At 41.7% G+C, this 24,841-nt stretch overlaps 1 protein-coding gene across 1 annotated transcript in view; it reads right to left on the bottom strand.

The window, feature by feature from the left end:
* Positions 1 to 1,524: 1,524 nt before the first annotated feature.
* The window catches only part of MDFIC2 (MyoD family inhibitor domain containing 2), a gene marked incomplete at both ends in the record, with an annotated part of 45,671 nt that continues 22,354 nt past the window's right edge, over positions 1,525 to 24,841 (bottom strand). The window contains 3 exons of the mRNA XM_084269412.1: positions 1,525 to 1,784; positions 6,616 to 6,837; positions 20,438 to 20,476. Of these exons, the coding sequence (XP_084125538.1) occupies positions 1,525 to 1,784; positions 6,616 to 6,837; positions 20,438 to 20,476 (521 nt within the window). The remainder of the gene's footprint in view (positions 1,785 to 6,615; positions 6,838 to 20,437; positions 20,477 to 24,841) is intronic.

Raw genomic sequence — 24,841 nt, 5'->3', positions numbered from 1 at the left:
AGGAGCACACAATCAAGGTACACTGTGCTGCTTGCTGCATTTCTAAAGTTTGTTGTCCTTAGGTCATTAAGCTTTGTAAGATACCTGTACAAGGATCATTAGCAGTTCTACTTACTTACTTACTTCCTGATGTTTTTAAAACATGGACTTTCTAGAAGTTAAGGGGAAAAAAATAACAACCCATGAATTTTTGTTTCCATGAACTATTTGCTTGTCAAGAGTGAAGATTTGAAAATCAGATAATTAAACAATTGGCTTCAGTGATTTCAGCAACACTAAGGACCGTGGTATCTTGTCCAGGATTCTTGTTTGGGATTCCCCAGGCACTTCTGCACTGAGATCAGTGGGGGTTTGGGGAGAAGTTTTAGTGCTTAAACAAAGCCAACACTGTCTTTTGGTGTTCGTCTATAAATATCTAATGTGAGCAAGCAACTCTGTATTTTTCCTCTGTGCTTAATGCACGCGTTCTGAGCCCCCAGGCAGCTGAATTTACATGCTTTTGTTGTCATATGTGTAACGTGCAATATGTATTTCCTTTTCATTAATCAGACCTGCCATCAGAAAAGAGATAGAGGGAGTTTGAAAGCACGATGGGGATAGATACCTTCATTTGGTAATCTGTTGTGCACAGGTGGAGACGCCTGTTTCCACTGGAGTAGGTGGCAATGTTCTGCTGCTGGCAGAAATCTTACAAACGAAAATCAGGCGAAGGACTTACTGGCTATCCACAGGGTAATTCTCCTCTGGAAGTGTGCAGTCAATTCCCATTTAGGCTAATTACACTTAAGGAGCCCTTTCCTATAACTAATGAACAATAGGCATAACCTGTTATTACATAACCATAGGCGCGCACATTAATACGCCGTCGAATGGCACTACCCTGTTAAAATGCTTCCTCTACAAAAGTCACTGGAGATTTTTAGAGACATTTGCTGTAATTACCGCTAGCATGGTTTCTAATTCATTTAATTTTCTTTTCTACCTAAACTGAGCATATAAGTGTGTTTTAAGAGATTGAATAAATAAATTTTTAATTATAAAATGATGCTATATCATACATTATTAATAATAACCAACAACGTGTAATACATGTTTATGTATGAATCCATTAGGAAGATGAACTAATATATATCAGTCCTAAAATAATGTCCTAATTTGTTCTGTGTTTATGAATGGGGGAAATCCATGTTTAAAGCAATTAGAGGTTTATAAAAGCATCGGATTGACAGCGGGTAACGCATCGAGCACGCTTGGCACTTAGGAATTCTGTTGTCATCTATGGCAAAGGAAAAGATGCTTCTTTGCCCTTTATTGGTTTCAGCAGTTTGTGAGATCATGCAACCAGAATGGTACAGCTATACAGACCTCCGGGGAGGGAGCAGCATGATGCACATAGTCCTGGCTGGCAAATACCCTGCTTATTATTGTTATCTTTAAAAAAAAAAAAAAAGAAAAAAGTCTCCTTTATACTCTTGCCAGTTCATTTTCAGGCAGTTTTGAGGACTTTTGTGAATTATTTTCCTGTTAGCGATAGCAGACTTCTGAAATCTCCATAGCAAGTTCCAGGCATTCACCAGTCTCGTGGCAGGACTCAAAAAGGCTGCAATCAATGTCACAGTCACAGTTGCAGTCATTGTTGGCGTGGTCTTCGTTGGAGGTCTGGTAGTATCTATTGGATGGACAACAGGTATCTGTCAGCCAATGTTCACAGGTATCAGGCAGCATTATAAGAAAGTCCCAAAATTGGCAGAACAAGCAGGCCAGGATAAGTGTTGCACATTCATCTAAGAAAAAGGAAAAGCAGCGAGACATAAGAAAAAGGGCGTGCTTGGTTACCCAACTTCAGGCTAGTGTGACTACACAGAAGTGAGATGAAGGACAGCACGTAGGGTAGGCTAAAAATACATTGATGATAAATACTCCCATGGTATTTATTTTCTATGTTGTTTGTTCTGGGAAAACAACAGCAGCATATAAATAATTTGAATGAAAGTATTTTGTGGCAGCAAAGTTTGGAGGGGTAAGTCTCCTGCAGCAGGGATGCTCTGCAGGGTTGGGGTGGGGGATTTACAGTCTTGCAGGAGTTTGGAAATGCTGCTGGTTTGTGATGCCACATGTACTGTCTGACCAGCACCCATGACACTGGTCTTTATTTTCTTTTTCACAAGAGTTTGTAATTAAAGATAAAAGTCGTTAGACTGCTCCTGCTATTCCTAGGAAGGGGAAAAAAATATCAACACCTCTCCCACCCAAAAAACAAAAATCCAAACCCAAAACAAAACCCAAAAAACTTTCAGGGGTGTCTTTGCCTGCATAAGTGTTCAGAACTGAGTCTTTCTTATTTAAACAATTGTTTTCTGGGCTGTCAGTCTGGTATGCTCTGATTCAGTCCTTGCTGGAAGTCAGTGTGCAAGTGCTCAAAGATTGAGGAGATTGGCCCTTGGACTCTCCAGGTCTAGTTCTTGCTTTTGTATGTGGTCAGTCTGGATGCTTGGGATAGTGTATCCCTGGCTCATTAATCCAATACAGCATCTGGATAATCTCCTGGGATGGTCTGATGAGCAAAACCGAAACCACACACAGGAGAAAAAAAAAATGAATTAATCATTTAGAAATAGTTTTATTTCTAAAAACATTCTGTTCCAGTAAGAATGTTTAAGGACAGCTAGATTGCCTAATCAAAGACAGGGAGAAAAAGCAAGTGTGGGGAACAGCAGTTACAGAGGGCAGCATGTTTATCAGTTGTCAGCCCAGGGGGTCCTTCTGCTTCCCCACCCAAATGAGGGTCTCACCTTTTCACTCACAGGGCTGCTAGGTTTTGAAAAGAGACAAAACTTTGGAAAATAGCATCAGCTAGAAGCCGGTCAATATTCCTGAAAACTTGGCCACTGCCATGAAAACTTTGCATGTTATTTGTTCCCCTCAAAAATCAACTAATTAGCTCCCCATCGTTCCAACTGCAGCATCTGGGGAGCTGCCTCCGGGTGCAGCAGGGCTCGGAGCAGGTGTGAGATTCTGACTGTGTGAATCCAGTTGGAGTGCAAAGACCCAGACCTTTTGATTTTTTTTTTTTTAAATTTCCCCCCCCCTTTCCTTGTTTTTGGAAAGGAAAAAAGCCTTCAACAATATGAATGCCTTTTCATTGGTTCTTGCAGGAAAGCATATGGTTATAACCACATTTCTTGCCCTAGGATGACTAACTGTGAACTCATTCAACTGCATTGGTTCTGTTGTGGCATTTTCTCTCTCACGTAACATAAAGTTCACTGCCAGGAAGTTTCCAGAATTATGCTCTTTTTTCTTTTTTTTTTCTTTTTTTTTTCTCTTTTTTTTTTTGAGAAAGATTTCTTGATGAAAAACAAAATTTATAAAAAACAATCATTCCAGCTTCTTTATTAAAAAAAAAGCTGTTAAAGGAGGTAGCAGGAATAAATAGTATGTGACTGATCTTTCTAAGTAGCATATCATCACCAATGCTATCAATTTTAATACTTATTTAAATATGTCAAGATCTATTTAAGTTCAGACAAGCACAACTAACTTCTAAGTCAGTTCTGTAGAATAAGAATGACTGGATTTTGGTGATACTTAGTAAATTCATGCTTATGTTTTTTTTTCCTAACTAAATGAACTGAAATAATTATAAAATTGAAACATTTTATAAGGTGACACTGCTGCATTTAATTGTATGAAATTTACAGTGTAGAAAATGTAATCATTTTATCCAGTAGTCCATGGTGTAATTAAGACTATTCTTTTTAGATATCTTCTGTTTATGAAATTCCCTTCCTGTACATAGATGGGAGAGATGAATTCCAAAATTATATATCAATTAAGAATCTTTCCATTTTATTCCCTCTCCAAAGATCTGTTTTCTAATAACAGGTTTTTTTCTTGACTGTGTTAACCATAATGGTGCTTATGTAATTTTGAGAGAACAGATACGATTCTTAGGGCTTCACCCAGGAAAGAGAGCACACAAAAAGCACAAGATTTTAATAGTAAAGTAATGTTTCAGCACAGACTCTGTGATGTGCAGCAAAGATGCTTTTAAATTCCCATCAGAGCACACACCATGAACTGTGATAATGGATGTAACACATTTCGAAAAATCTGCATGTGTGAGGCTTTTTTGTCCTGTTTTAAGTGGGGTAATGTATATAAATAATAGATATTAGCAATTAAACATCCATTCCTATGCATTCATTTATATATTTGAAAATAAATTAACCACAAACTGCATAAAGGAAGATGCAATCTCCTGTTTTCTCTTCTGTTATCCCTGCTGTTTGTGAAACGGCATTTCTGCCTTCATCTCAGTGAGAACGACGACCTCAGCTCTCATTCTCCACATTAGTAGATTAATTACCACAAAACAAGAACATCTAATAATTTTGCTAGCCTGCCTCATCTCTAAATCTTCCTGCTCTTGTTTGGTGGCTGTCAGCTCACCCTCTGCTCATGCAGGTGATGCTGTGAACAAACCTGGTCCAGTTCTTGCTGAGGTCACTCTTGGTGAGGCCTATGATCATGGGATCTGCTCCTCTCTGAGCACAGGCAAGCAAATAATCACCCATTTCCTTGGCTATTGCTGTGCTTTCAGAGGTTCTCCATGCACCACCGAACAGGATTTGGCCTCATGTGTTTGGAATAAGCAGTAACTTGTCAGAGTAGAGTTAGCAGAGTATTCAGTGACATCCACAAATCTGGCTTCCTTTGGTTTTCTTGGCTTCCATCCAGCCCTTAACATTATTAATTGAGCACAGATTGGGTTTTTTTTTTTGTTGTTAATTTCCTTCACTTTTAGCTTTTTTAAGGAGGATGAAATCTGTTATTTGCATCACATGGTACACACCTGTGTGCCAGTAATGGTTGAGGGTCCCAATCAGATAGTCAGCAAACTCAGAAAATAATGACTGTCTGGACTAGAGGATAAGTCCCTTAAATGAAATAAATATTTCATATCCTTCACTGAAATGAAATGCATTCTAATGTGTCTCAGGGACATCCCTTTTATTACAGGTTCAGTGATACGATGGAGATGGTGAGGCTTCCTGGAGAGCATGGTGGTATACTGCATTGATCTGCTGAACTTCTTCAGAAGTTCTTAGTCCAGACCAATCCATTATTGCTAAAGGCACACGTAAGAAATTTTAAAAATGCTCCACAGAAGCACTTCTTTCATAGGCACTGGAACAACCAGTTCTCAGCCTAATTCAGCTAAGATCAGGGTGTTGTATTATTTAGATTAGAAGGAGTCATACCTCTTGGTCTGTAATGAGTCTCCACAACCCTTTCTATTCATTAACTCTTGGTTATACTATGGCTTCAGAAACTCTTATAAAAAGTAATGCAGGTATTTGGTTCTTTAACTTGTTGCCCAAAGACCCATCCAACATGGCCTTGAATCCTGTCAGGGCTGCAGGTGCCAAAACAGCTTCTCTGGGCAAGCTGTACCAGGGCCTTACTACCCTACAGTAAAGATTTTTTTCCGAAGACCTAATCTAAATGTGCTCTCTTTTAGTTTAAACCCATTCCTCCTTGTCCTATCACTACACTCCCTAATAACCAGCCCCTCTCAGGCTTTCCTGGAGTCCCTTTAGATACTAGAAGATGCCCTAAGATCTCTCTGGAACCTTCTCTTCTCCAAGCTGAACAAGCCCAACTCACTCAGCCTGTGTTCATAGAAGAGGTGCTCCAGTCCTCTGATCATCTCTGTGGCCACCTATGGACTCACTCCAGCAGTTCAGTATCTTTCTTGTACTGGGGATGCCAGTGCTGGACTCCAGGTAAGGACTCACCAGAGCAGAGCACAGAGGGTATTTTACACAATAGAAAAGATCAGCTCCTTTTCTGAAAAGGTTATTATGGTTATTTTGCCCAGAGCATGTCATGTTTGAGCAAAGTTCACTTGCAAAAATGCCCTTGAACCCTGGCTTCTGCTACAATTTTGGTTCATAAATAACTTCTATAGCACTTGGCTTTTTCAAAACCCAGTACAAGCCAACACCCTATCCATGTGCATCCACCTGGCCTGGTCATTAGAGACAGTTTTCTGCAAAAGCAGGGCAACATATGAAGATAGCTCCTCACCCTGACCCCCAGGAGCTGTGCAGCGTGGGCAGCAGAGGGAGGGCTTGGTGAGGGATCAGAAGCACGGCAGAGTTGTATGTGATGGTCCACACAACAACTGCATATACCAGACCATAGAAGTAATGTGCAGACCACCAAAACCAGCATCTATTCAGCAGCCATAGCAGCTGCTTCAGCATCACTGGCAAAAGCCTCTGCTGTTGGGGAGACGTGGCTCTGTGTGAGATGCTCTGTTTAACTGACACCGACACTAAATACCTCTGTGCTAACATTACCAAAGTGCAAATGCTCTGTTGCATGGTTGGCTTGAAGCTCGTCTTCTAGGACTTTAACATCACTGACAACTTAAAATCATCTTCTATAGATTCTAATTTGTCAAAAAAAAGTCTGCAGAGCAACTCAGTGCTGCTTTTGGTTAGGTTCTTCAGCGCGTAAGCAGTTGTTTCAAGTTAGATACACATAATGCTCCTGCAGTGGGCATGACTTAATCAACTTATATGTGATCTGGTTTATGAAACCTACCGTCACTGTCTCTCTGATGTACAGATGAGTCATCTTCAATGTAAGTGAATTCTCTGCATTTCTCCAGGGAAGCAATGGATGATGTGCTCGCAGCTGACAATTTCTTCTCATTTTTGGTACCCTTTGATGAAGCGTCTGTGATGCTGAATTCTGCGACAGAACTCATAACAATACCTTTCATAGGCTTTTCATCTGTATGTTTTTCATTTGTAAGCTGGTTATCTGGTGGGATTAGGGGGAAAAAAAGAAAAAAAAAAAAAAAGACTTGTTTGCAGTGCTAAGACAAAGATCTGAAAGAATAACATATGCAGAATTTCCAAGCCTACAGTTGTTGACTTCCAAGGCCTAGCCCTACTTACCCAGTGATTTCAGTCTCTTTACGCAATTAGTTTGTTCACAGTATGAGTATTTGTGAACTTGCATCCTAAGGTTTTCTCTTAAATCCAGTGGATTTAGAGGCTAAGTAATTATTCACTTCCCATGGGGGGATCAGGTTAGGAGAGCGAAGGGAACCATTGCCTCAGCTAATTCCAGTGTGATATTATAACTTCAGTTTGTGATATAAAAGAAGACAATTACCTTGGTATTTTTCAACAGCAGCTCTATTTCCCTAAATTTGTAGCCGACACTGTGTGCTTAGGTGGTACCTAGATGCAGATGTGCCAGCTCGCCATGGGTTATAATCTTGTAGCAAAGAAAGCCAGATGGTCTCTGTTTAACTTTCAGATTCATTATTTCATAACTTCATGAACACTTCTGTCATTGGCCTGGAAGTCAACTAGAAGATGGGATACTTCACATGCTGTCAGTGTGCCAGAGAAGCAGCTCAAAAACCAGAGGGAGAGCTTAGTTTTAAGCCCCAACTAGGGGAAAGGTTAAGAAGAGTTCTGAGCTCAATTTATTCCTGAAGAACTTCTCAGGCACAGATAAACATGGGTTGATATATAGTTTCACTTACTCTCTGAAGTGATCAAGAGGCCAAGAAACACAGTCATTCTCTCTATAGCTGGGATGATAAAACCTCATCAATTCTTATCTACAGCTGATTAACTCCTGCACCTCACATCAAGCACAGCCTTACTTTTTATCTTACTTAAATCTTGTGATATGCTTGCTCTTGAGTTATATACAGAAAATCAATCCTTACAAACACCTCAGTTTTGCAAACATTACTTTCTGAGGAGAACAGTGAGTGCTCTAAAGCAGTTACTCTGCGCTCTGCTGCAAGTAGCCAGAAGAGATACCCTGCTTGTCTCTCTTTTTTCAGGTACCTTTGACCCCTGACATACATTAAAGAAAAACCAAGAACAGATTGATAGAGAGTGAAACCTTGATAAGGCTGCAGTTGTATCCTGTGCAGTATCCTCACAGCCAAAAGGAGGAAGTGTGGATGGGATGAGTGGATTGCAAGGTAGGTAAAAAAACCTATCATTGGGTTAGAAGCTGTGGGAAACAAGGATATGAGGTCTCACTGGTATCTGGAACAAGTCCGTTGAAGGCCACCAAGGTGATGAGGGGTCAGGAGCACCTGGTGTGTGAGGAGAGGCTTAGGGAGCTAGACTTGCCTGTTCTGGAGAAGACACAGTGAAGAACAGTGCTAGATGCTGTTTTCCACTTGATAACAAGGGTAATGGAGAAGCCAGACCCCTAACTCCTCCCAGCAGGAGGAGAAGGGCAAGAACCGTGTGAAAGGACAAGAAGCCACTGTCACAAGCTGCAGCAAGGGCAATTGGGATTGTATATTGGACAGGAGGCAAAGGCCAGATGAGGTCACTTTGAGAAGGCCCTTCCAAGCTCAGTATTTCTGTGATTTCTATGATTCTGTTTACTTACAGAATGAGCGAGAAATTAAGTTTTTATTCATAGTCAGATTTCATACCATTTTAGATCATCTTTATGTGGTGAAATACACAGAAGCAGAAAATCTGGGCATAGCTCAGCAGAGTAAGACCCTAGAAGGGGACAAGAAGAAATACCAAGCTATCATTTTCATCTTCACTTTAAATAACTGCTTTAAATTGTGTGTTGGCAGATGGTTTTTTGTTCTTCATATTGAGCAAAGTCTACTGTGATGGAAATGTGGATTTCCCTGTCCTGGAGAGTTTACAGCTTGGCCTTAGGCAGGAGAGACTAGTGGGACGGACAGAAGTCAAAGGGAGGAGACAGTAAGACAGCAGTGGCACAGAGAGGAGTCTCAGAAACCTGTAACTGCCAGGCTTGGTGGGCATTAGGAGGAAGGAAGAAGGAAAGCCATGGGAAGGGCAGAAATGGTGGCTCCTACAGCTGTGAACCAGCAGCACAAGGCACAGTGGTAATAAACCAGCATCCTGGGTAAGGCATGTCTGATTTTTCCTGTCTGTGATAATTTGTGGATGGTTTTCCCCTCAGACTAAGTAAATATAGCTTCTTTTTTGTCCTCTCTCTGATTTCTTGGGCAGCCTCTTGAGTCCACAATGTGAAAATTCATACATTTTGTATACAGTTACACGTACAGTAACCACTGTTTTCCTGTGTTTATAAACCCATGATATATCACAATTTTTCCTGTACTTTCATCCAGAAGCATAGCATCTTCAGGAAAAGTTGTGCTAACTGAAGCAGCTGAGCTCTGGAGGAAGCAATGCCCCGTTTATGCATTGGATTTATTAGATAATAATTGATTTATGAGTACAAAAGTCATGTGCCCTGCCTATTCTTCTGGTGCCAATCTTACAAATGGACCTTGTTTGTCCAGGCTGCGAGTTACACACAGGATGAGCAGTTGAATACGCAGGACAGACTGGAAGGTCTTGGGAAGAATGACCATTTCTATCAATTTCCACTTTCAAAATTGGCCCAAAGGTCTCCACCGGATATATTTTAAATTGCAATATGTTTGTTGAGTTCCCCATTTCTGCAACAATACAATGGCCTACAGAATGCCTTTAAGCATTTAACAAACGAAGCTGGGAAAAAAAAACCCCAGACGGAAGTAATCAGTAAATGCCAGACTAACATTTACTGTATCCATCGACTTCTACTATTCATGCTTTGAGTCAATTTTTATTCTTGAAGCGCTGTTGAAGAGAAATCAAAACCAGAAATAGAAAGGCATAGACATAACCTGAATTTTTCAATGCAGCACCATCAAACAAAAGGGTAACAAAAGCTGTCATTCAAGGACTCTTCTGTTTGTTAAAGCATACTACATCTTCGAAAATACAGTACATTTTAGTGTCAGACTCTTAGTTTGAAAAGCTCCCTTTAAGTAATGTTATACTTGTCTTGCACAGCTAGATCAAGTCTTCATGCAATCACTGTAACAAGCAACTTGCTATGACAAGCGAGATCCTTGCTTCCAGAAAACAGCACGGTAGAGGCTAAAGCAGTGTACAATTATAGGTCCCCATTTCATTTTTATGCAATTACCTTCAGTTCAGCTGTGGGTCCATCTACATTATGCCTTTTATCAATTTAATGTTTGCACAAAGTGTCTAAAGAAATAAAGATTATGCTAGACCAGCATAAAAAAAGAAAAAAGAAGCGGTTAGTGCTTTTCCTTTTCTTTTATAGTTTGGTGCTGCATGGAAGAGTAGTTGAGAGATTGGAACAAATAAGTGGATCCAAATAGGCTTTAAAAATATATTATGTACAACTGTTATTATTTATGTTTACTGTTAGATGAGGCTGTAAAAATAAAAAGTTTAAGTTGCAATTAGAAATGGGCAGAGGGTCAAACTTTGTTATTGTCTTTTAAGAGCGTGTGTTCAGTTTCAGATACCCACAAATGCCTGTGTTTTTAATGTGTAGAAATCATCCACTCAAGTGAATAAAAAGAGAAGAAGTAAGTGTATCATAAAGAAGAAAGCTCATGCTATTTATTGTTAGGCAGAGGCAGCTGGAAGTAAACACCCCCAAAGTACCATTTTTAAATAGTGCCCTGAAGTAGCAACCTTCTTCCTTAACTGGGGAAGCTGGGGCTTCCCTTGACTGTTGCAGTAGAAGACTGGGATAGCTAACCCATGTTTGTATGAAAGACTGAGATAGTCTTGATACTCAAATTTTTATTTTTCTTTAAGTTGAGCGATTCCTATGGCTGGCTACAGTGTCTAATTGGATGAAAGCACAACGTAAATCACTTGCCACTGATGCCAGCCACAGATCCCTCTGGTTAATAGTGAGGAGCAGTGATACCAAGACTGGCATTCACAGTAGGTGCCCTGACTTTTATTTCTCATCAGTGGCTCAGGCACAAACCAGGATCTTGCAGCCCTGGACAATAGGAGGCTGGAGTTTCCTAGCACACTTTTGAAATTAGCTTTTATACAGCGGCATATAAGGGCTCTAAGTTTGTTTTTTGGCAAGGGACAGGGGGGAGAAAAGGTGTTCTATTCTGCTGGACAGTGACTGCAGTCAGATGGGGGATGCCACCGGGCTACCTGGAATAACTGGTTAGGAGGAGCTGTCTCTTAAAGAGAAGGAAGAGGACTGATTTATCACCCTGTGTGAGGCTCTGGCACATCCTTTAAGTGAAGGACAAGGGACCCTGTGCCTCTACTCGCTGGTGGCAATTATTCCAAATCCATTCTGGCAGTGAGTGGCCATTGGCCTCACACCCCTGTGGCAAGGAATCCTAAGGGTTAATGATGAAGTGTGTGGAAAACTCCAGTGGTATAGGACATATAACGCTTTAATTTCACCGTGAGGCATCTTCCTATATCAGTGCAGCAAAAGAACCAAAGGAACGCCTGGCTGATCTCCCTGCCATTCATTATCCCATGCACTGCTGTCGCTACCTGTCTGTTTAATATATCACACACTCATCACTGAAAGAGCTGTGTGCCACGTCCATTCAGCCCTGAGATGAAGCAGGCAGGACTACATCGGACCTGATGGATGATAACTTGGAAGTATAAAGGCTTGAACTGAACTCACTTGGTTTGAAAAGGCTCATAATAAAATGAAACCCAAAGCCAGGGTTTCGGTGGCCCTGTTTCAAAAAGGAAACACAAAATAGTTCTTACCAGTCTAAAGGGCTTTCCAGCAGCAAGAGGAGGGGATGCCAGGGGTATCTGCACAGTATGCCACATGCATGGAGCCAGCAGCTTACCTGGATGGTCCTCGCTTCTTGGTGTCAGCCCGGAGAGCGTCGGGAGAGGCAGGGAGCTGGTGCAGCTGTCTTGGTGGAAAAACAAAACAACATTGCAGAGGGACATTGTAAATAATCATGGTTTGGCCCATGTAGCACCCCCAGCCACTTAGTGACAGTTTTTGCTCTGGGGGCAAATAGAGACAAACATGCTGCCTTGCAGGGGGGCATTACAGGGGGCAGAGCACTGTTTCTGTTCCCCTTTGCCTCAATTCTGGAAAGGAAGTCTAAAATAAAACAAATTTCCAAGAGAGAAAGTTTCATCTGAGAAGAGGGGAAGAGGATCACCAGCAAACACCAAAGTTCCTGTTTCAGGTAGATACAGAAAATCTGAGAGCTGGGAGATTTGCAATGAAGTGCAGGTTATCATCCGTGCCCAAACCCCAGAAACCTTAGGTGAGCACCACAAATCATCAGAAAGAGGAGAAAGGAAGTTTCACCCTCAAACTCCAACCTCTGAAGTTCTTCATGGACAAGATGCCCAAGGTCCCTGTGGTGGCAAGCTCAGGTCCCCCCATGGATGTTGGGCTTCTCCAGTTATGCTACGCTTGCCAAGCCATCCACTCCCTGCCCAGGGATTGGAGGCTTAAATTTCCCTTTCTTTTCTCTCTCAGAGCCAGGAAGGCAAAGCAGGATTTGGGGCTGTGGATCTGTCCCTACAGGGAGTGAAGCAATTGAAGCAAACTCCGTGGGAACTGCATTCATCCATGTAGGAGAGGCCAGAGGGACAGCGGGCATCACAGCTGACCCAAAGCAAGCTACTCTAGACTAATATATCATTAGCTTTGAGCCCATTACATCTTGCTGAGCTCAGGCATAAGGATACAGGGGATTTAGAGACTGTTTATTTTTGTTATAGGGAAACAGGAAATAGTACACAAGGTTATAAATATATTTGGGGCTTCATATGACATCATAAACCTGTGCAAGTGCTTCTTTTCTGATTTATGATGATGGACCAGTAATTCAGAGGAGCTTTGAGTTTACTTTTTTTTGCTGTTGCAGTAACAAAGCTAATGGTGCAATCCCTGGAGGGGGTATTATATCAATAGTGAATTTTTGACCTCATTGCATACGTTTTAACTTCATGAATTAGTGACCCAGCTGACTGTAAAGCCTTCTATAGGCTTATTATAAATCTATCACAGGACTGGCAAAAAATTTTGGCCCAGATCCTAAGCTCTGACAGACATGTGTTGATGGACTGCATAGCAAGCACTTCCACTAATATTTCTCACTAATTATACCATATATTAACAAAAATGAATGAAGCCAATGTTTATATGCAGCTTTAACTGCTTTTGATATAAGAAAGCAACACAATCCCTAATAAATTTTCACCTTCAACATTTCTATTCATCATAATTTTTACCACGATGAATGAAGTTGGAGCTGAAGAGGGAGGGGGGTTCATCTTGAAATCTGTTCACTGAATGACTGAATTTACTTCCCTTCCCTAACTTGCGTTGAGGAAGGAGGGAACAGATGGACACAGGAAGAAGAGGGAGGCGAGTGCGGAACGAAGGAGATGGGTGAGGAACAGATGGAGTCGGGGGAAAGCGAAGAGGAGAGTCAGCAAGGATGGTAGGAAAGTTTTCCACTTGACCTTGAGTTGAAATGAAGATCTGGATGCATCACAGGGCAGCTAGATTTTGGGATATATGTTTTTTCTCTCTCTTTGGCACTTAGAACTCAAAGCCTTGTGGGCCATCCCAGCGGTCCAGTCCATCCCAGGGCATCTGCAGAACCAGAACCTAGACTTTCTTGAGGTGATGGCTGCTGCAGAAGAGCATCTGCACTATGTTCAAGTCCCATAATGGTAGTGGCAGGGTAGAAATGTGTACAAATGCAGTACCCAAGATGGGTAGGGATGTTTTGAGTCTCCCAGGCATCCCAGGCAACCTGGAAAATGGAGTTTATGATTTTGAAGGGGTATACTACGCCCAGTTTCTTAGGAGCCAATGGCCAAAATACTTAATCATTCATGATTTTACCTGCTTAAAGTAAGACATTTGAAATGGCCTGATTTTCCAAATATGCCAAGCATCTGTGCTGTGAGGTGTATTGAATTATATAGCCCAACTCACTAGTAAGTCTTGGAAAATCTTGATTATATTCTTAATTCTATTAAATTGCCTGCATGTAGCCCACTGGTTATGGGTGTGCTAGCTGAAGAATGGAAGAGGTGAAAGTTAAATATTGGCCATGTGTGTCATTCCCTTTGAAGAAAATGGGAGCCATGTGCACTTTTCTAACAGCAAAGTTTGGCCCCAACTATGATTTCACAGCTGGGCCCTAACTTCAGGAATGCCAAAGTACTAAATGACTCAATTGGAGTAATCTGATCAATGCTGTATTTTCACTGTGGATTAAATTGCACATGCAGTAAGAGCAGAGTTAGTTTTCTTCTCTCTCAAAATCACTTTTCTCTGCAGATTTGATACCATAAATATGAAGTTTTGCTCTCATCACATAAATAAGCCAAATGGCAGAAAACGTATGTCAAGTAAAATGCACAACATTACGTCCTTTTTACTTTTTGGAGGCTGTTTAAGAAAATGGCTTAATTAATTTTGACTGAATAAAAGGTTCCTTTAAGGCATTTCAATAGGTGACATGAAAAATGTTAATACGAATGATCAAGACAATGGAGGTTAAAACTGTTTTGAAAATATGTTTCTTTTATAGATCTCAGCTGTTGGAAGAGTTACAGAATAAATATACGGTAGTGCTGACATTCGGTGCTGTTTCATCTTAGCAAAAGAGTTTTTAATAAAGAAAATTCTTTTCAAGGAATGCTTTCTGCAGCCAGTCTTCAAAAAGAGGTTCTTCCCCCCCTCTCCCCCCCCCCCCAGTTTAATAAAATTAAAGTAATTTATGTCATATTGATATGTCGATATGTTTTTCAATAAACTTTTTCCCAGAGATTTTTTTTTAAATTCTCTTCACTTTAAAAATTATAATTATATGTCTTCCTCCCACTTTGAAAATGGCACAAGGTGCTCATTTGCAGAGCTCTACTGTTCAAATTTTCACTGAGAATAGAAATGTCATGACTCAGTTAACAATGCTTTATTATTCACATTGATCTTTTTTTATAGTGTTCTTTATCTCAAAAACATTGTAAATCAGATATCTTCCTCCCACTCTTTTGTTCATTTGCAAATTTTTATTATTCTAGTTTAAAAAAGCAATGGAGTGTCAAGAGTCAGTGTATATTGTTTATGTTCTTTTTTGCTTTAAAATTACTTTTAACTATAAAAAGTAAGATGTACAGCAGGGGAAAAAAAAAAAACCCTGGATTTAAGGATGCTTAAAAAAGAATTGAAGGTATCAGTATGAATTTTCTGTTGTTCACTTGCACTCGAGAGTTGCAATGAACTTTGCAAGAAGGGGGGGACCAAACGCTTTATGAAAAGGTTTTTATGTGCTAATTCCAAAGTCCCTATTGCATCAGACCTCATCATCTGCATTAGACACTGAACATAATTCATGCTCTCAACGAACACAATAGCAAAATTCACAACTGCTTTTGTAGCATGTTCACTGGATGGTTTACAGGTGACTTGCCCAGAGACCTGAACTATCCATCGCTCCGTGTCAGAGCTTGGCGCCAGGTCCTCAGGAGCCCTCAGCTGATGAGCACCAAGATAAATCACTGGATTTTCACAGGAACTTCACAGCTTTGGTATCAAGTGTTAACTGCAGCAGAAACATCACCTCAGCTGGTCACCAGGCGATGCAACCACTGAAGCCCATGGGCCGGGGTGTGCGATACAGCCAGGTATCCTCTGGGAAAGCTGTGCCAAAGGTTCTAAGGTTTGTTTCTAGATTGGATCTTCCAAATTCTGCTTCAGCCACTGTTTTCTTTCCTACCAAGTTCTTCTTTAGGTCTCTATTCACATCCTGGCTGTTGTGACTGTGAAACAGCCTCCATGAAATAAATGCATGATAGTAATTGGGGTTAGTCCAGAGAGCAGCAGGGTCTCCTGGCATTTCACATACTGATTCCTGATAGGTTCTTCTTGTCTTCTTTTTCTATTTTTTGTTTTTACCTGTTTTGAATTAATTTCCTCTAGTTTATGATCAGAGCATCCTGGTATCCTGTTGTTACTCCAGCAGCTATTGAAAGAGCTCATCCTCTTGGAGAGTTTCTAGGAAGGAGTGGTTATTTCTGATGTTGAATTTAAACCCCAGATTAGATTTTTGGATTTTGTAGGTGGTATGAGAGGTCCATCACATGAAACCGTCCTAAAAATCTTGTGTAAAGAAAAATAAAGTCTGCTTTCCATATTCCCTTGTTTCTCTCTGTTTCAAGGCTGCTCTCTCCTGACATTTTGCTTAAAGTGCTAATTAAACCAACTCAGAGCTAGTAAATCTGAATGCAATCTGAAACCACACAGCCTTCAAGTGGAGGGCTAAGCATCTATTTATTTTTGGCAACCTCAGCAAGTCACCCCAGCCACCACAGGGCCATGCCAGTCCCTGTCCCCTCCCCAGGCTGCAGGGCTTTGGGAGAGGGCAGGTCCATCCCAGTTCTCACAGGCAGCTGCTTGTTGTCTTGCAGGGATAGCTCAAAACTTTCAAAATTTTTTATTCCTCACTGCAGAGTGTGAAGCTGGAGGTTTTGATGCATTTTCTTATCTGAATTGATCACATTGGTTTTGAATTGGTTTTGAATTAAAGAAAGAGAAAATATCACCATTATTTTTATTATTGTTGTTATTGTTATTACAATCTTTGCCTCAACAGCATTGATGCATTAATTCAATCTTCCTTCCTTCCTCTCACAGTTAATTAATTACTTCATCAATGGGGTTAAGACTGTTTGCCAATGTGATCAAGTTTCAGAAACAAAATCCTAACTAGAATGGAGTAGCCAGAAGTGGACAGGGTTTTATTTAACATGCTGGCATGGGAACTAAAGGTAGATCTCATCCATGGACGTGCTCATGCAATTGCTCACTCTGTTTAGTTTGGGAAATGTATAGATAATGTAAACCAGAAAATACTGAGCTTACTAGAAGGAAATTTTTTCCACCTAAAACTCTGTGTCATTAAATTTGGAAAGCACTTAAAATTCTCAGTTTTATTTTTGGTAAGCACTATCTATTGAAAAGTGAAAATATCAGAGGGATCTCTAGGCAGAATCTGTGAACTTTCCAATGAAAAGACAGCACAGTGTCTTCCTTTCACGTCCCAAGGTCTTTGGCAACCGTGCTGCTTTCTCAATGACACTGAAGTTTTGTGCCAAGGGTTTATTCCCAAAGCAGGTATTGGACACAAGTGGTCACAAAGATATCCTTGCACAGCACTACTGCCAGAGGAGATCCGAGGCTGCCAGCATTTTGATTTGGTGGGGGGAAACACCATCAAAACCACATATATTCTTAAAATATATCCAAACAGTTTAAACTCTGTCAAATAGAGCTGCAAATCACAGAAGATGCAGCGTGTCTCATAGATGATGCTTAAAACTCTATTCGTGGTAAATTGGCGTGTGATGATATATGACTACAAAAAACATGTCTTCTAATAAGTTATAAAAGCTTTTCTTTGATTTGAATCCAATGATGAGTGGCAATCTGTGAGAGTCTTATGTCTTCTAGAGACTTTCCTTGCAAACACTTCTGTTTTTTCCCCCTCTCAGCTGCATGCCATACTGGAACACAAGTGGGAGCTGGACTTGTCCAGTAGTGCAAATGTTATTGCTCTTATTGCTACCTGAGCACTGCCCCTGGTGCTGCTGAGAAGACTTTGCTGGGTGATGGTGGAAAGGTCCACAGCAGCCAGATCTGATATCAGCAGCTGTCATCGGGAAGACTTCCAGGGAGCTCAACAGATCAGGCTCCAGAACAACATCCAATGCAATAACCTTCTCTGGGTTTTCTTTGCTCTTTTCCTCAGAAAGAGTTGTTGTAGACAAAGCCTTTAGCAGAATGGGAAGCAGAAGAGGTATCAAGCCATACACCTTTCCACAAAGCATTTTTTTCCTGGGGGGCACCAAAGATGCAGAACATCTATTCTGTGAGCACACAGATGACATCTACTGTTTCTTAGTTACATAATACGTACTTTTAGAATGATACACTCTTGCCTGCTCTGGCAAAGGTAAACACTGTAATGTTTCTGCTAACAGTATTTAATACACTTCTCTGCCTGTGCGGTGGAAGTATGTGTTTAAACTCACAGTCTATCACTATTCCTGGATAGTGTAGGAGAGCCCAGGAACACTCAAGATGTCTTTTCCTGTGTACATTAACTTGTTCAGAGCAAAATAGTGTTCTTAGAAAACATGAATCTTACGGCAGAAGACATTTTCCTTCATGACTCTGCTACAAAGGTTTCCAAACAGCTGCTTGTTCATTTGGGTGTGTGAAATATTAGGTTCAGCCCGCTCCTGAGCACAAACATATAATTTCTTCTCACTGTGGCACCTTCACTGCAGTCATTTCCGCCTGGCTTTGTGATGTTGGCAAGTGCAGGACTCACACAATGTCCTCATTGTATGAGCTTTCAGAAGAGAGCTGCTGAGTCCCTGCAGCCTGGCTGAAACGCCAGCCTCTCCCCAGCGCTGGCTGTTTGTCCTCCTTTGCAAGGAACCGCACTCCCGAGGAGTTTTGCTAGTGTTGGACATAAGCAGTGAACGCCAGAGGTTCCACGTGCTGCTAGATGGTAGGTCAGCATGCTCCCACCCATCTGTGGACCACACACAAGGACCAGATGGTTGGTTGGGTGACCTTCAGTACACCGAGCTTATCCAAGTCCCAGGAGCGGCACCCCTTCTCCACCCTCCTCAAGGCTGCTGAGGTGTAGGGCAGGTGAGAGCTCAACCCTCTCCTCAACACTTCCTCACATCAAAACTTTCAGCACAGCTTTTGCACAAGGCTCAGGTGTACAACCCCCTCCAAGCAAGGAGGTCACAGCCCAGGCCCTGTGAGGAAAAAGTGGGTGTCAATGAGATGGAAGAGGTGTCACTGTTTGAACACACAGATCAGGCACAATCTAACCCCCATGAATCCTTCAGAGCAGGGCCTCTGGTTTGTTCTTTTTTCAGTCTATTCTGTATTCAAAGCAAGTACATTTTTTCTGTCACTATACCGCTATTGTTAACAACTATAAATGTATTAAAAACACAGGGGCATTTTAGTATGTGTATTGTGCATAAGAAATATTGTTACATGACAAGCTCCAATTGGCAAGTGAAAAGAGGTTTTATTGAAGGAAATAGCAGTAGCAAACAGTGAACTATGCAGAATAATGGTAATTGTTCCTTTAACATTGGCAGCGCGCGTTCACTTAATATGACTGCTCCTCTGTCTCTGCCTCATCCAGACCCAGAGGACCTGTTAGACAAGCAGGCAGCCACCTCTCTCTGGGATCAAGCTGTCAATGCAAACTTGCTTTCTTTCTATTTCTCGGAGCTAAGCTATACCCCCAGAGCTCCTGAAGCTTTTCCTGAGTGAAAGCTTTAAAAAAGCTCCATTCTAAATTACATCACACGAGCTGTTCTCTTCAGACTGACAGAACAAAAGCAGGGGGAGAAAATGCCAAAAGTACCATCTGAATGACTTCTGAGCTACACAGAATTATTTACCTCCTCATGCTTTATCAGAGCAGGCTAATGTTGTCTTGACCTTGCCTACCAAAGCCCCAGCAGTGTCCTCTAACTAGCAGAGAAAGTTTGCATTGTGTGCACTTGCAGTACAAACAAATACAGAGCAGTTGGTTGCAGGCTCTTTGCCTACAACAACAGGGTCTTGGGTGCCACGTTAAGAAAGGTCGGAATGGGGACACAGTGTTTCCATGGTCTCTGAGGCAGTCAGCTCATCGTTACCAGAAGAGTCCAGCCTGCAGGTAAAGCAGATTCTGGTGTGCTCACCCTCTAATCAGCAATAGCCCAATTGATGGTCGTGGTAAGGACTGCTGTGGGCTAGCATCCAAATCTGAGAGCTCTCAGGCTGACTCCAGCTGGGCATCTCCAATTAAAGGTGATCAAAGAGAGCAAATGAGCATGACCCACTTCAGCTGTGGCTAAGTAGGAAGCAGATAAATTGGTGTATCTTCGCCTTCTAAAGGCTTTTGGGGGAGTTCAGGAGCCCTTGCTCAGGAAAGTATCCTCAGTTGGGAAGGGAGAGCCTTCCTCCTTCTCTAGCAGATAAATAAAGGTAAGAAAAGGCAATGGTGCCATGGTTCTTGTCTGGGTAATGTACAGAAGCAGTAGCTCTTGGAAGGGGACCAGGTATGGGTTTGAGGGTTTTTCTGATCTTGAAGTAATCCATTAAGATCCTGCAAATTGAAACAGGTGGGTTTTGTGTGGCCCATTGGCTGGAGCTTTTGGGGTGTTTCCTCAGTTTTTATAAAAAAATGTTTGTGAGGGTAAGGGTTTGTTATCTTTGTGCATAGAAGCTTGTAGGCTTAGTCCTCTGTATAACACTTCTATGCTTGTTCTGCTGTTTTGAGTGAACCTTAAAGTGTTTAAGTCACTAATACAAATAATAGCCCCCTTTTAGAGATAGGCTGAAATGGATGATGAGTCATTATTAAGGCAAAAAAGGGTTACTTGTTTTCCCTGTGGAATTAGAATAATTGAGCTCATTTTCTTGCATGAAAGGCCCCACTTCAGCAGCTGCAAAATGTGATGCCATGCCCTGTGTACTGTAAGGAGAGGAGCTGTGAAGGTGGGGGACTTACCTGAGTCTCCAAGGGGCTTCAGGATGGGGTTGTCCAGTTCTGGAAAACAAGAATGGGAGAGGAAGGCTTCACCAAGCAGTAGAACTCCTCAGTTGATGAGGTAGATTTGCTATTACACACAGGCACCAATGTTTTGCCTTAAAACTGTCTTGTTATCAGAGGAAAGAGAAAAGTCAAGCTACTGGAGCTGGAGTCTTAATCCCCTACTTGACTTTACAAATACGGAAAAACAGCTCTTAACAAAAGTTGGGAGACACCCCTTCCCTTTTTAAGGATCCAGTGTCCTCTGTTCTCTCACTGAGATGATTTTTTTTTTCCCTAGGCAATGCAGGCAGTTTTCACACAGTCAACGTGACTTATCTGGAGGATCAGAAACTTCCCCAAGGATCCTGGCTCACTACTGCAGCATTCATCCCTGAGTGAGTAAAGTTTATGGAGTTTTTTTTCTATGTCTTTTTGGTGGTTCATGTCTGAGTGGTCTTCACCCACCTGATCAGTGAAATGACTCTGCCTTGATCCATGAGAGACCATCCTGATGCCCATTAAAGCTGATAGAAATTTTTGGCTCCAGGGCATACAGTATCAGGTGCTGCATCTGCTTTCTACGTCAAATCATGAAAATCTTAATTAGGCAAAATCTTCATTAAAATAATTGCAATAAAGGAAAACACTGGTAAAGAACCTGAAAGCAGACCTCATCAACGAGTTCTTTATTACCTCCCTGTTCCTACCAATGCTACATGTAAAGTTGTATGGACTCTAAGTTTTTGAAGCTAGCAGAATAAGTTATTTAATATAGCCACTGTAATCCAGGCAGTCTAGATTTCTGGACTGTGGTTTAGGATATGATAGATGTTCAAATTTAGCTTACACATCTTTATTTTTCTGTGTCAGTATGGCAATACTTCTGATGCTTTCAGGCATATTAGGGTTTTACTCAGTCTAAGGCAGTGAATCTCAAAATCAGTAATGAGAGCCAAGCAGAGAATTTCATGGTGTTTGTAGCACAATGTGGTTCTTCTCTGCTTGGAGAGGAAGACAGAAGTCTTATCAAAATGGCTGAATATTTGAGTGGCATTGTGATCCCACTGGATGCAGGTTTTGTGCTGCTCAGGGGTCACTTGAAGAAATAATGTTCTGTGGTTGTTTTGGTAAATCTGGATCTGAATGCAAATTGGGAGAAATACTGTGTGAGTCTGAAGTTGTGCTTGTGGTACTGGCAACATGAAGCTTGCTCATAAAATGAGGAAAACATCTGTATGTGATGTTCAGACAACAGACGGGGTACCATGGAGCTATTTCTATGCTTTTGATTCAAGAATAGCTGGTCTTTCAGCAGGACAGCAGCAAAGCTCCTCATGGCATGGGGAATGAGGATGCTTGTTGGTGAAAACTTGAGTTTCTGATGCTATGCCACAAGGAAGACCAGGAGTCCCTGGGGCACTGTGTGGCTGAGAACACATTAGTTTCCTTATGCCACACTATTCTGCCCTCCTACCTTGCAGTGATTCGCATTCTGTGTTGCTCTGTTGGAACGCCACTAGCTATGTGCTCTAGGGACATACACAGTGAGTTACCCGTTCTCATCTGGACTGAGGTCTAGTAAATTCACTTAGAAATCTGTAGATAAGTTTTGTCCCTTTCAGTCTACAAGTATGTGCAAGCCAGGCTTTGAGGCTTACTAAACAGACAATAGAAACATGCCTTTTCCTGTGAGCTTGATTCAAGCCGTGATTCTTCTGGGAAGTGTGATCTGTTTACGTCTTTCCATAACAAATGACAGTAGTTAAGGCGGCATCTCCGTCAACCTCTTTCTAAGTGGTTTCAAGTAGTTTACTTAGGGGGATTATTTCATCTGCCACAGCATGAGGCAGCTCTGAGGTAGTGTCTAGCTTGCACAGAGCAAGACCACTGAATATTGGTTTAAGGCAGGAGTTTAAGGTCTGAGAGACAAAGTAGGATCAGAAGAGCGTGTACTGATAGTCTGCAAGTGTGCTGCTCCCGAAGGAAAAAAGAAATTGTTTGACTTTTCCTTTTCTGATGGACTGTGAATGGCTGGCAACATCAGCTGCTTGGTGGTGATGACTGCTTAATTGCCAGCTGTCCCTCAATGGGGATCTGGTCAATGTTCATAAACATCCGAAGTGTGGGGCACAAGGGGAAATAGTCAGCCTCTTCTCAGTGGTCTGTGAGGACAGGACAAGGGGCAATGGCTTCAAGTTGGAGCACAGGAATTTCTGCAACAGTATGTGGATGAACTTCTTCACGGGGTAAGTGTGTCAGAGCCCTGGGACAGGCTGCCAAGGGAGATGTGGAGTCTCCTTCTCTGGAGATATTCCAGACCCCTCTGGATGCCAACCTGTGCGACCTGTCCTAGGAACCCTGCTTTGGCGGGGGGTTGGACTCAATCTCTGGAGCAACCTCCCACCCTCTATGGTTCTGTGATTCTGTCTTGTTCAGCTTCAGATAGTCCTACGTGTTTAATGCAGTGAACTTGTACAGGTATTACAGCTTCTGGTCAGTAGCTAGCTATGGCAGGAGGGTCAAACTTTGGAGAATATAGTTTCTTTCTAGCCTGTAGGTTTCCTCCCCCTCCAAGTCTGTTTCCTACTCTTGCCAGTACCCTGCCTTCTGTTTAAAGGCATTAGTAATACCAAATAAAGCTAAAGATGCTCGTTATAACAACTAAGTTGTTTCCTTTTTAATCAGAGCACATGCTTATGCCAGGTTTGGCATGAAGAATCTGTGTGTGTGTCTGGTTTAGGGCACAGTAAGCTGATAATTTGTTAGAAGACTGGTGCATTATGTATAATTTTGCTTTTTGTTGTACGATTTACTGAGAGGATGGTATGATCATTGGAAATTAAATTTTTGCTTGGCTGGAGGTGGTGGAAATATAAAGAATGGTAAATAAGGCTACTGCCACGTGTGCCAAATTGTGGTTTGGTGGTAGCAGCGGTTGTCTTGTAGTTAAGTGGCCATCAAAACCTTTGGGGTGGCAATAAATTAAAAAAATAAATCTTCAGAAAATATATCAGTTTTCAAAGAGTAAAGAAAGATGCAGCAATTATGGAGACACAGGTTTGCAGTCTGTTTCTGATTATCCTTTTGGCTGGAGAGTTGGGGTTTCTAATTGTAAGGTTAAGGAATCCTTTTTATCTATCTCTTGCCTCCTAATCCTATGCTAGACAGTATTGTTTTCTGTGCCTTTTGTCTTCTGGGGAAGGAGACAATCTCTGGCTCATGCGAACATCTTGTTAAAGTCTGCTGAGGATTAGGGGGTGTGACAGTTTTCTTGCTGAGCCTTTTTATTGGGGATTTTTATGCCTGCTTTTCTGGGAGGTCTTTGAAATGTCTTTTATGTAGCAATCATTTCACTCTGTCTTTGTTGTCTCAAATGTTGAGGCTGTATTCTTCTCATCTGTTCCTGTTTATATTCCATACTAGCTGGTCATAATAGTTTAGCTTGAAACTATCATCACGCCGTGTGCTTCTGAATTGCAGGAGTGTCACTAACTGCTCTAGGACAGTTGCAGATTTGAGCTTTATTTTAGGGCATCCGAAACTTTAGCGTGGTGGTTTGGTATGAAATACTGTGAAAGAGGTTCCAGGTGAAAAATAATAATCTAGGAGCTGGACATTTCGAGTGTCCACAGCCAGGCAACAGGCATTTCAAAATGCTCCTGCTATAGTGAGGTGGGGTCCCCTCGGGGTCGTGTTCGTTTTAGCAGCTACAACTGAGTAGGTGTTTTGGAGAAGAGGAGGCTGAGGGGGGAGCGTTATCGCTGCCTACAACTACCTGAAAGGAGGTGGTAGAGAGATGGGTGTTGGTCACTTTACCCAAGTGACAGGTGATAGGATGAGGTGACACGACCTGCACCAGGGCAGGTTCAGATTAGACATTAGGAAAACGTTCTTCACCAAAAGGTTTGTCGGGCACTGGAATGGGCTGCCAAGGGAGGGGCTTGAGTCACCAACCTGGATGTATCTAAAAGACAGGTAGATGAGGTGCTCAGGGATGTGGTTTAGTAGAGGACAGGTACTGTTGGACTCTTGAAGGTCTTTTCCATCCTTGTGATTCTGTGTTCAGTCTGCCCTAAACTCCCACAATTATCGGTGGAGGAGACAAGCCCATCCTGCTGGCAAGTCATCTCATGTTGACAGAAGAATTTAAGCCAGTAAAAAATTGTTCTTTGGAAGATTTGTTTTGTCCCTGTTCTCACTCTATCTCTCTGCAGTTGGCTACAGATAAAATATAAATTATGCAGACCAGAAGCTGAATTTTTAAGTGACTGAAGTTAGGTAATACAAAGACTAATACTGGCCAAAGAAATGAAAGGATTTAGCTTTCAACAAGAATTCTGGAGATCTTTGGTAATTTCATACTTGAGTTGCAGAAAGCTA

The sequence above is a fragment of the Gallinula chloropus genome (assembly GCF_964237585.1).
Source record: "Gallinula chloropus genome assembly, chromosome: 12".
NCBI classification, from domain to species: Eukaryota; Metazoa; Chordata; class Aves; order Gruiformes; family Rallidae; genus Gallinula; species Gallinula chloropus.
This window is presented reverse-complemented; position numbering and strand designations above follow the sequence as displayed.